The sequence below is a fragment of the Chrysochloris asiatica genome, unplaced genomic scaffold, assembly GCF_000296735.1.
Source record: "Chrysochloris asiatica unplaced genomic scaffold, ChrAsi1.0 scaffold00035, whole genome shotgun sequence".
NCBI lineage: Eukaryota > Metazoa > Chordata > Mammalia > Afrosoricida > Chrysochloridae > Chrysochloris > Chrysochloris asiatica.
Window position 1 is genome coordinate 3,769,080 of NW_006408553.1, and position 12,235 is coordinate 3,781,314.

A 12,235-nucleotide genomic window follows, 5' to 3' on the forward strand; every position below is an offset into this window, starting at 1 on the left:
ACCTGACAACAACAACAACTCATATAGTACGTCATTGTGAGGGATAACTTCCCATTTTCCCTTCATATATGAAATCCTAACTTCCTCTCTAGGAAGGAAGTTTACCTAATTGAAAACAGGCACCCGGCTGGTCAAGATTTCACAATGCAGCTAGAAAGCAGCCCTCATGGGTCCGCTGCTTCAGCCTTTTTATACCAACCATGATTACTTAAAGGGAGGGAGAAATGAAAGAAAAGATTGAGAATGAAAATAAATGAGAATAAAAATATAAAAAAGCAGAAAGTTGAGAGATAGAGAAAAAGAGGATGAGCAGAGCCTAGAGCACGAGGTTAGAACACCAGGCAGAGAGCATATGCCGCCATCCACAGACCCTTCCCACTCTCCCCTCCCATGTCAGGTACACCGATGTGGAAAACCCTGGTGCCTGCCCCAAAGCTCTCCTTTTAAAGTGTGAAACACAGAATGCTAGGAATTCTAAGGTGAAGGAGGATCTAGTCATCTCTCCCAGTCTCGTCATTTAAAGGGAATTGTTATTTGTGTAGGGTTTCCTAGGAGTAGCTGGTGAGCTTGAACTGCCGACCTTGTGGTTCAAACTAAGTTTGCAGTTCAATATCACAGCACCACGCACCAGGACTCAGAAAGTTCAAGGGACTTAGACTTAAGAGCGAAGGATGGTGTGGGGCAGGGGCAGCAACCCTGTTCTTCTAACTCCTACTCATAAACTTACTTTTAAACTACCTTTTAAGGATCGAAGCACCAATGAAAAATAAGCTTCAAAGCACTCTGTTTCTTAATGTATCAGTGTTGACGTCAGCTTGCAAAGCTCTTCATAAACTGGCTATATCCATCCTAAGGTACCTTCTCTCCCAGGACTCTCAAACATACAGGCTGTACTCAGCACACTCTCCTTACTCCAAAGTCCAGTCAAATCCCAGCTTATTCCAGATCTCACAATCTCCCTCTTCTGTAACACTGCAGACATTAAGTGTTTATACTACACAATTCTTATGAAATATATTCTGTCCGGTATCTATTTACTTTCTTTGCTTGATTCTAAACTTTTGAAGGTGGAGACATGCCTCATATGTGCCTCTACCCTGAATCATCCAGAGTCCAGTACGGTACTGAGCAGAGGCCAGTATGAGGCATAGTTTACTTACTATGAGATGAGTAACCATCAAAAGTTAGGAGATCAATGATCTAGGTGAAGATGACAAAAGCCTGAACTAAGAAGTTCTAACTCAGAGAAAGGAGGATATTTAGAAGTTATAGGACTTTGTGACTGCAAGTGTGGAATTGCTAGGTTGAGGAAGGTTCTGCCTAGGGAGAGGCAACAAGAAGAATGCCGTCCTCCCCAGACATTGAATGGCTCCTAATGTCTGACCCTCATCCGGTCTGGAGCAATACTGCTTTTGGTCAAAATCATGGGATCAAGTGCAGAGAGATGGTTACTTCTACCAGAGAAATAGGCTTTCCTTTGCTTTTCAGATTAGTGTCTCTCCCATTTAGTGCATATCCACTGAGTAAAACTTTTAGAAGAATCAAAGACGAGATTGAGACTAGGTGTGAGGGGACTTTAAAATGTCTGTGGAAAAATTCAATTAACTGAAGCCTCCCCCGAATTATGAAATGACATCATCAGATACAGTTCTTTAGAGAGGTAGTAAAAGACGGAAAGGAGGTGGTGGTTGTGGTTAGATACTGTTGATTCGGTTCTGATCCATGGCAACCCCATGTGTGCAGAGTAGAACTGTGTACCAAGGGGTTCTCAAGGTGTGCCCTTTCAGAAACAGACCACCAAGACCTACCTTCTGAAGCACCTCCAGGTGGGATCAAAAGGCCAACCTTTCAGCTAGTAGCTGCGCACTCAGCTGTTTTAAGCACATCCATGGCTCCACTTTAGGGAGGAAGATTGTCTAGGAGTAGTATCTCTGAGTATGATCTGCTACCATCTGCATACTAGTGTGTATTGTTGTTGTTGTGAAGTGCTGTCAAGTCGATTCTGACTCATACTGACCCTCCATAGGGTTTCCAAGGAGCAGCTGGTGAGCTTGAACCACCAACCTTGAAGTTCAAACGGCTTTGTGTTCTGGTGCATTAACCCACAGCACCACACCAGGACTCCTAGCTGTATTAGAAACATTCATATTCCTGACCTGAGCCCTGAGTCTTGAGTTAAGTGCCGTCGAGTTGGTTCTGACTCATAGTGACCCTGTACAGGGTTTCCGAGGCTGTAAATCTTTATGGGAGCAGAAAGTCTCATCTTTCTCCCACGGAGCAGCTGATAGTTTCGAACTGCTGACCTTGCGGTTCGCAGCCCGATTTGTAACCACTACGCTACCAGATCTAGCCTGGAACTAATCAACCCGTGGGGTCTGGGAAATGTACACTTTTGTCAGATGATTCCTGTGTACATTCACATTTGAAAATGGCAGCTTTGGAGGGTAGAAAAGAAGGTCCTAAGTAGACATTGAAGGGGAATAACCTTGAAATGACTAGAAATTTCTTTCTCCTGTACTAGCTATATTATGCACCCACCCACTGCTGTCCATTTGATTGACACTCTTAGTGCCCTTCAGGGTTCCCAACATTGGCAATGTCTCTGGAACTACACTGTTGTTATTTTTCTCTTGTGGAGAGGCTAGTGGGTTTGAACTGCTGATCTTTCAGTCAGCAGCCCAACAATTACCTCACTTCACCACCAGGGCTCCTTACTAGCTACACTAGAAGGAAAAATAAAAAATTTATTTTCAAATTAGCCTCTCCACTCCAACATAAGAAAAAAAAACTGTGCTTTGGCAATACGGCCTTGAAAAACAACTAAAGAAGGTAACGCCTACACAGCAGAGTTGTTCAGAAAGAAACCCTCTGCACTGACAATAATCAATGTTAATAAGTCAGTCTAATAAGTTTTGGATAGAAGACAAGAATAAATTAAAGAAAAGCTAGCAAATGACAGTGTTATGAAAAATGTGTTCTTAAAAGTACCAAACAAGTCTTTTAGTTGGACGTTTAATTTTTTTCCCTAACACTGTTTAGCTCTTATTTTTTCCAGCAGGGCACTCACATCATTATACAGTTATTTTGTAAATTAAAATGATCCAAGTGTTTCTGGCATGTAGGGGAATTAAGAGTCAGGTTTTAGAGGTAAAGAGAAAGGAAAATCAATGAGGCTCAGAGATTCAGAATTACCATGGTGAAATGGCAGACTACTCACCGAGAGGCTGGAAGGCTAAACCTACCCAGAGGCATCTCGGAATTAAGCCCTGGTGGGGTTTGCTTCCAAAAGTCACAAGCCTGAAAATCCCAAGGAGCGGTTCTACTTTGCACACACAGGATCGCAAAGAGTTGGAATAGACTCAAAGACATTAATCAGCAATAATAACTTCAACAGGAGGGGGGCTGAATTTTAATCCCAAAGGAGATCTGACAGTGTCTACAGATGTCAGACAACGGAGCGAAGGGGTGGGGGGCTGTTACTGGTGTCTAATGGGTAAAGGGCAGAGATGCTGCTACATACATCACACAATTTACAGAATAACCTCATGCAGCAATGAATTTTCCTGCACAAAACAACAGTAGTGCTAAGGCTGAAACATACTGTGCTAGATAATCCAAGCTAGTCTGTTAGTCAGTAAGGGATGGAAGAGGTCATGCACACATCCAGACACATATTCCAGGCGTCACTGGAGGTATACTATGAATCAGGTGGTATCCCAAATATCTGTACCAGGTTGTGCATGAACCAACTCTCTTTCCTCTTTCTAACTTATCCTTTGTCATTGTTATATGCTTGGGTTTACATGTCTGATCCTAAATTCTCATAGTACTCTCAAAATCTTACTCATTTTTAGAAAACAAATGTTAAAACTATGACTTGGGCAAAGCAATAATACAGAGGTAAATCTAGAAAGAAATTTTGAGACCTTCTAAGTATCTTTTCATTCTCTATATGGAAAATAGAAGCCTACAAAAGATGCTTTTTTGGGTGGGGGTAGGGCAGTTCCTTCTTATTCTTATTCAAATAAATTAAATTTCTGAAAAAGCTGGCCCATTTTGTCTGCTGTGCAATTGAGGATGCTTCTTTTTGGTTATTCCTTTCTTATTTGAAATCCTGAATTAATCATTTTGCTAATGTTGTTGTGTTTCCAAGGAGTAGTTGGTGAGCAGTGAGTTTGGATCCAGAATTGCAGTGCAAACCAAACTTACAGTTCAGTGCTTATTCTATAGCACCATACTAGGACTCCATACTACATATGAATTTTTTGTATTTCTATAGATTTATGACCAAAATGAGGAGCATATAAAAAATGTATGCATTCCATCATTAATTTCAGTTTAAGACATTATAATACAAGTTTCCTTCTTGATACAATTGCTTACTTCCCTGGCTTCCTAAATAAAAGCACACAGATAGAGATGTACACATTCATTTTTATGTGCTAAATTTTTGGGCATGGAACTGTAAAAATAAGAACTGGAGTGTGAACCCCAAGGTCAGAGGTTCAAACCCACCAGCTGCTCCTCGGAAACCCTATACAGGGTTGCTATGAATCAGAACCAACTTGATGGCACTTAACAACAACAGTGACTTTTTAGTGCATATGGTGCTGTAGGATAAATACTGTACAAGGATGTTAGTACAAACCCATGAGCCCAGTATAAGAGAAACATGAAACTTTCTGCTCCCGTAAGATTTACAGCCTCACAAACCCTATACAGGGTCACCAAGAGTCAGAATTGACTCAGTGACAGTGGGTTTTGGGTAAGCTCATACTGGTGTGGTACTGTTAGATAAGCACTGGATTGCTAGCCAAAATGTCAACAGTCCAAGGTCACCAGCTGCTCCTTGGGAACACTATACATAGAGTTGCTATGAGTGGAATCAACTCAATAGCACTTAACAAAAACATATATAAATAGATCAGTATCGTATTTTTCAAATTAGAAAGCAAATAGAACTATAAATTCTATAGTGAAAGAAGGATAAAAAAAAAAACAAAAAAAAACCTTATGTGGTTCTAAGCTATGTAAACATTTCAAGAATGACAAGTTAATTAGTATTTCTCTTAGGATTCAACTTATCTTCTCCACAGATTATAGGAGTGATTGTGAGAAAGACTAGTCTACTGAAAAATAATAATAACTGGAAAACTCCTAACGAAATGAATAGGAAAAAAATGCTGAAGTAGTTGGAAAATATGGCCTTGGTGATAGAAACTATGTTGGAGATTGCATGACAGAATTTTGCAAGAACAAAGTCTTCTTCATTGCAAATACCTTTTTTAAACACCGTAAAAGATGACTATACACATGGACCTCACCAGATGGAGTACACAGAAATCTAACTGACTACACTGTGGAAAGAGAAGGTGGAAAAGCTCCAATCATCAGCCAGGCCAGGGCACACTGTGGAACAGACCATCAAATGCTCATATGTGAGTTCAGGCTAAAGATGAAGACAATTAAAACAAGTCCACAAGAACCAAAATATGACCTTGAATATATCCCACCTGAATTTAGGGATCATCTGAAGAACATATTTGATGCATTAGACACTAAAGACTGAAGACCAGAAGAGTTGTGAGGTGTCATCAAGAACATCATACAGGACGAAAGCAAAAGGGTATTAAGAAGACAAAAAGAAGGAAAAGACCAAAATGGATGTCAGAAGAGACTCTGAAACTTGCTCTTCAGCATGGAGATGCTAAAGAATGAGGAGGTAAAAGAGTGAATAGAAAGTTTCAAAGGTCAGTATTATAATGAAAAGTACAAAGAGCTGGAGTTAAAAACCAAAAGGGAAGAACACTCAGCTTTCCTTGAGCTGAGGGAACTGAAGAAAAAATGCAAGCCTCATCTTGAAACATTGATGGATTTACTGGGCAAAATATTTAATGATGCAGCACTGGAGGAAGTCACTCATTTATGCCAAGAAATGTGAAGGATAACTACCTGGCCAACTGACTGAAAAAGTTCCAAATCTATGCCCATTCCAAAGGGAGGCGACCCAATGGAATGCAGAAATCATTGGACAATACCATTAATATCACATACAAGTAAAACTTTGCTAAAGATAATGCAACCATACAAAGACAGATCCATTAAGAGGACGTGGAATGAGGGATATCATTGCTGATGTCAGATGGACCTAGGCTGAAAGCAGAAAAAAGCAGAAAGATGTTTACCTGTGCTTTATTGACTTTCTATTGTGTGGATCATGAAAAATTATAGACAACATTATGGAACATGAGTATTCCGAAACATTTCATCGTGCTCATGATGAAGCTGTAATAGACCAATAAGCAGTTGTTTGAACAGAACTAAGGAACATGGAATGGTTTAAAATTAGGAAAGGTATGTGCCAGGGTTGCATTCTTCCACTATATTTATTCAGTCTTCATGCTGAGCAAATAATCTGAGAAGCTGGATTATATGAAGTAAAACATGGCATCTGGACTGGAGGAAGACTCATTAACAACCTGCAATATGCAGATGATGCAACCTTGCTTGCTGAAAGCTAAGGGGACTAAAAATATTAACTGATGAAGATCAAAGACCACAGCCTTTGGTGAGGGTTGTACCTTAATGTAAATAAGCCAAAAATCCTCATTACTGGATCAGTAAACAACATCAAGAAAAACGTAGAAAAGACTGAAGTTGTCAAACACTTCATTTTGCTAGATCAATCCTCAACATTCATGGAAGCAGCAGTCAAGAAATCAAATGACATATTGCATTGGGCAAATCTGCAGCACAAGACCTCTTTAAAGTCTTGAAGAGCAAAGATGTTAGTTTGAGGACTTGTCTGACCCAAGCCACGGTATTTTCAATAATCTCATATGCATGTGAAGGTCAGACAGTGAATAAGGAAGACCACGGAAGAATTGATGCGTTTGAGATATGGTGTTGGAGGAAAATATTGAAAATACCATGGACTGCCAAAAGAACAAACCAATCTGTGTTGGAAGAAGTACAGCCAGAATGCTTCTTGGAGGCCAGGATGGCCAGACTTTGTCTCTCCTACTTTGGACATATTGTCAGGAGGGACCAGTCCCTGGAGAAGGATATCATGTTTGGTAAAGTGGAAGGTCAGAGAAAAAGAAGAAGACTCCCAACCAAATGGATTGGCACCGTGGCAGCAGCAATGGGCTCAAATACAGCAATGATTGTAAGGTTGGAGAACCTGGCAGTGTTTAATTCGCTTGTGCATAGGACTGCTGTGAGGCGCTACTGACTTGACAGCACACAACAATAATCGCCACCACCAAATTACACTTATTTACATATTGATATTCAATACTCCTTCAGGACAGGGATTTCGTTTCACTTGTCTTTGTATGTCTGGAACCTAAAATACATACTTGTCAAATAAAGGTGTCACTGATAATCATGATACCCGAGATATGTGTGGAGAGGCCAGTTAATAGCAAGTCCTGGTTGATCACTGTCAGACGCTCTATTGGCACTGCTGAATTAGTAAGAAAGTCTGGCTTTGTAGTTGCTCTCAAAATATTTGAACTAATCACTGGCAACAGAGACACCGCAGATAGGTTTAAAATGGATACATGGTATATATGCATCGTGTCATGGAGTTTGGCCCTTTTAGAGACTCTCCAATGTCTTTCTAGTGAGTAGCATTTTATGTATAAGTAGTTGTGTGCTGAATTGGTCCTGACTGATAAGGTTGCTGTGCAGGGTTTTTGAGAGTGACTATTGAGTTTGAATTGCTGACCTCTTGGTTACCAGTCCACTTCAGGGTTCTTAATTAAGTAGGACAGTGACATAAAATTTGGGCTTTGGAAATACCAATCTGACATCAAGAGAGAAGTGAAACAGAATGCTTGGACACTTGGTCTTGTTTAGTTTAGAAGACCCACTAGTCAACATAACTCTGCACTGAGGGCTAGGGAAGACTCTTCCCCACTGTACTGCAAGCAGAGGATTCCTATTCCTGGGAAATTCTTATATTCCCAGCACCAAATAGCCTGTGGCATGGTTGTTGTTGTTAAGTGCCACAGAGTTGGTTCCGAACCATAGTGACCCTGTTTAGGGTTTCTGAGGAGCAACTGGTGAGCTTGAACCACTGACTTTGAAGTTCAAACCAACTTTGCAGTCCAGCGCATTAACCCACAGCACCACACACCATGGTAGATGTTCAATAAAATGAGTGAGCGCATGTGTGAACGAGTACCAGTTTGTAACTAAGCCAGGGTTTCTCCCTAACATTAGCCAGTCACTGAAAAAAAAACAACCAAAAAACAAGCCAATATGATTGCCTGATTAGTAAATCAATAAAACTTTCAGAAAACAAATTCAATGAAAGTATCCTACCAACCTGGAGTCAACAGTGCCACTGCCAACATGAAGTATAAAACCAACCTATGACATTCTGTTCCATTTTAATAGTGCCCCCCATCCAAGGCAGGGTCTCTGCCCCAAATGTAAAGTATTATTTAAATATGTATGGTAAGCTTTCTTCACAAAGCACTGTCAACAACGACTTACCTGGGACAATTTTGTTGTCGTTGCAGGCAGAAGTGGGCGGCTAAACTTCTTCTGAGAGCCAATGGCTGCTGGAAATGGTGGTGCAGAAAATACAGCTGCAACACAATTAATCTTGTTTATCCACCCCTGCATTTCCTCTGGACTCCTAGGGAAAACAGACATCTTTCTGTTAGGGTATTTCTATTATCTCAGCACATCATACTTGCTTATTTCTCATTACTGATTAAAAATGGTACATAACATTTTCTTTTTTTTTTTTTTTTTGGAGGGGGACAATAGATCCCTAATGAAACTTCAATTGAGATGGAATATTCTAACTAGCTATTGCTGTGGTAGTGAATGCCACCATGATCATTATCCCAGAACAATGATCATTATAGTATGAGGATATATTATCTCTCTAGGAAACAGATGGAAAAATGAGAATTCATCTATCCAAAAACATATTTATTAAACATCTACTTTCTGTCTAATACTAGACTGTTGTTTCTGGCAAGTTGATTTTGACTTATCGTGATCCATGTGACAATTAGAATCATCCCATAGGGTTTCTTAGGTTACAATCTTTATGGGTAGCAAATAACCATGTCTTTTTCCCACAGAGGCAATGGGTGAGGTTGAACCAACAACATTTCAGTTAACAGCTGAGTTTTTAACTTTGCATCACAGGGCTGTTTTTGATAGCAGGTAAAGGAGCTCTGGTAGCATAATTATTACAAATCGGGCTGCTAATCTCACCGTCAGCAGTTTGAAACTACCAGCTGTTCTGCGGGAGACAGATGAGGCTTTCTGATCCCATAAAGATTTACAGCCTCGGCAACCCTGTATAGGGTCGCTATGAGTCAGAACCGACTCAATAGCACATAACAACAACAAGGTGGAAATTTAAAAAAATGAATTAATCTCTCATTATGTAATTTGATATTAAAATCCAACTATGATATCCATTGCCTGAATGTATGTAAAAAATATGTCCACTTTGGAAAACAGTCCCTTTTTTCAAAGGTTAACTACACATTTACCAAATAACTCAGCAATTCTACTCTGAGGTATCTACCCAAGAGTAATGAATGTACATTATCATTTAATTCCATTTTCCCATGAGCTTTTTAAAGCGCCCTCATATATATCCATTCAAAGACTTGCATTTGAATGTTCACAGAGGTTTTCTTTATAATAGCCAAAAAGGGGAAACAATTCAAATGTCTATGAACTAGTGAATGGATAAACAAAACATAACATAGATCCTTACAGTGGAATACTATCCACCAATGAAGGTATCAACTGCTGGTTGCTGTTTTTATTAAGTGCCCTTGATCTGTTCTGACGCACAACAACCCTGTATACGAGTTTCTGAGGACGGTGGGTTTGGGCCACCAACCTTGCAGTTAGTAGCCTGCTGCTTATTCTACAGCACCACACTAGAGTCCATATTTCCACTGGTACAGCTACAGTATGGGTGAATCCCTAAAATGCTAAGTAAAAGAAGTCACACAGAGAACACAACATATTGTGTGATTTTACTTACATAAAATGCCCACAAATGGCAAATTTTAAGAGGCAGTGGTTGTTTGTTGTGAGATGAGACTGGGGAGTGAATGCTAATGGACACAAAGGATCTCTTTTGGGTGACAGAAGTGTTAAAAAATCTGGATTATAGTGATGGCTGCACAACCCTGTAAATTTACTAAAAATCGTTGAATTGTACACTTCAAACAGATGAAATCTGTGGTTTGTAAAACAGACGTCAATGACCCAGAAATTCCTCTGCTGTTGATTTGACTCTGACTCACAGTGACCCTGGAAGACCGAGTAAACTGTCTCGCAGGGTTTCCAAGGCTGTAATCTTCATGGAAGCAAACTGCCACATCTTTCTCCTGTGGGATGACTGGCCATCTGAACCATCAGCCTTTTGGTTAGCAACTGAGCGCTTAACCACTGCACTACTGTAAGGGTTCACTATACATCAATAACAATTTTAAAAAATCTACTGGAAAGGAGGGAGACATCTGATCTCATGATCATACTTTTAATGTATATATGCCACTGGGGTCATAGAGCCCATCCTATCACAGAATACTTATTTATAAATGGACAAATGAGGGGAAGAAATGATCTTGAACCGCAATAAGACTATGCACCGTATTTATAATCTATTAAGTTGTTGTTGTTGTTGTTGCTAAGTGCCGTCAAGTCAATTACGACCCATAGTGACCCTGTATAGGGTTTCCAAGGAGCAGCTGGTGATCTTGAACCACTGACCTTGCAGTTCAAATGACTGTGCAGGAAAACAGCAAAATGTCAAGCAAATCTAAAATCCTTTTATTCTCCAATCATCCTAAGGGGATCCACACTATCAATTCATTACACCCCATGTTATTATTGGTATTGTTAGGTGCCATTGAGTGGGTTCTAACTCATAGTGATTCCATGTGCTGCAGAATGAAATGCTTACTGCTCCTGAGCCATCCTCATCATCATTGCTATGTTTGAGTCCATTGTTGTAGCCACTGCACCATTTAATTTTGCTAAGGGATTTCTTTTTTCACTACCCTCTCGTTGCTTTACCAAGCATGATGTCCTATTAAAGGGGTTGGTCAATCCTGATATCTGTCCAAGGCACATGAAATGAAATTGCACCATTGCTGCTTCCAAGGAGCAATACAGCTGTACTTCTTCCAAAGCACAGTTGTTCATTCTTCTGGCAGTTCTAGCCAGCACCATAATTCAACGGCATTCATTCTTCTCAAGTCTTCCTTTCACATACATATGAGACAAATGAAAACACCATGGCTTAGGTCACATGAACCTTAGAGTGTTCAAGGTGACATTGTTGCTTTTTAACATTTTAAAGAGGTCTTTTGTAGCAGATTTGCCCAATGTAATATGTCATTTATTCTACTTCTAGATGTGGTCCTGTAGGATAAGCACTCGACTGCAAGTTGGTTTGACTCCCAAGGTTGGCAGTTCAAACTCACCAGGTGCTTCTTGGAAGCCCTATACAGGTTTGCTATGAAACAGAACTGACTCGATGGCACTTAACAACTACAACAGCTTCAAGATGAGCCTTTCTACTCCTGTGAAGATTTAAAAGCCTGAGAAATCCTATTCATGGTCACTAGGAGTTGGAACTGACTCGATATTACTTAGCAACAACAACTTCAATGGGCTTTGATTGTGAATCCAAGTAAAATGAAATCCTTGACAACTTCAATCTTTTCTCCAATTGTCATGATATTGCTTATTGATCCAACTGTGGGTTGTTTTTTGTTGTTGTTGACTTTACATTGAGGAAGTAATCTACACTGAAAGCTAGTCTTTGATCTTCATCAATACCACTTCAATCCACTTCACTTTCAGCAAGCAAGGTTGTGTCACCTGCATTATCACATGGTATTAATAAGTCTTCCTCCAATCCTGGTGCTACAGTCTTCTTTATACAGTACAGCGTCTTTGGATTCTTTGCTCAGCATAAAGACTATAAGTATGATCAAATGATACGACCCTGACAAGCCTCTTTCCTGATTTTAAACCAAGCAGTTATATCCCCTTGTTCTATTCTAATGACATCTTCTTGGTCAGTGTACACGTTCAGAATAAGCAAAAGTTAGGTGACCAGGAATTCCCACTTTTCACAAAATTATCCATAATTCGTCATGTTCTACATAGTAGACTACCTTTGCATAGTCAATAAGGAGTACAGATAAACATAGGATAAGCACTGTACTGC

The 12,235-nt window shown here is 39.9% G+C and overlaps 1 protein-coding gene across 1 annotated transcript in view; it reads right to left on the reverse strand.

Moving 5' to 3' along the window:
- Window positions 1-12,235, reverse strand: part of PSD3 (pleckstrin and Sec7 domain containing 3) — a 375,019-nt gene that overhangs the window by 51,797 nt on the left and 310,987 nt on the right. The window contains exon 11 of the mRNA XM_006859907.1: window positions 8,506-8,650. Within this exon, the coding sequence (XP_006859969.1) occupies window positions 8,506-8,650 (145 nt within the window). The remainder of the gene's footprint in view (window positions 1-8,505; window positions 8,651-12,235) is intronic.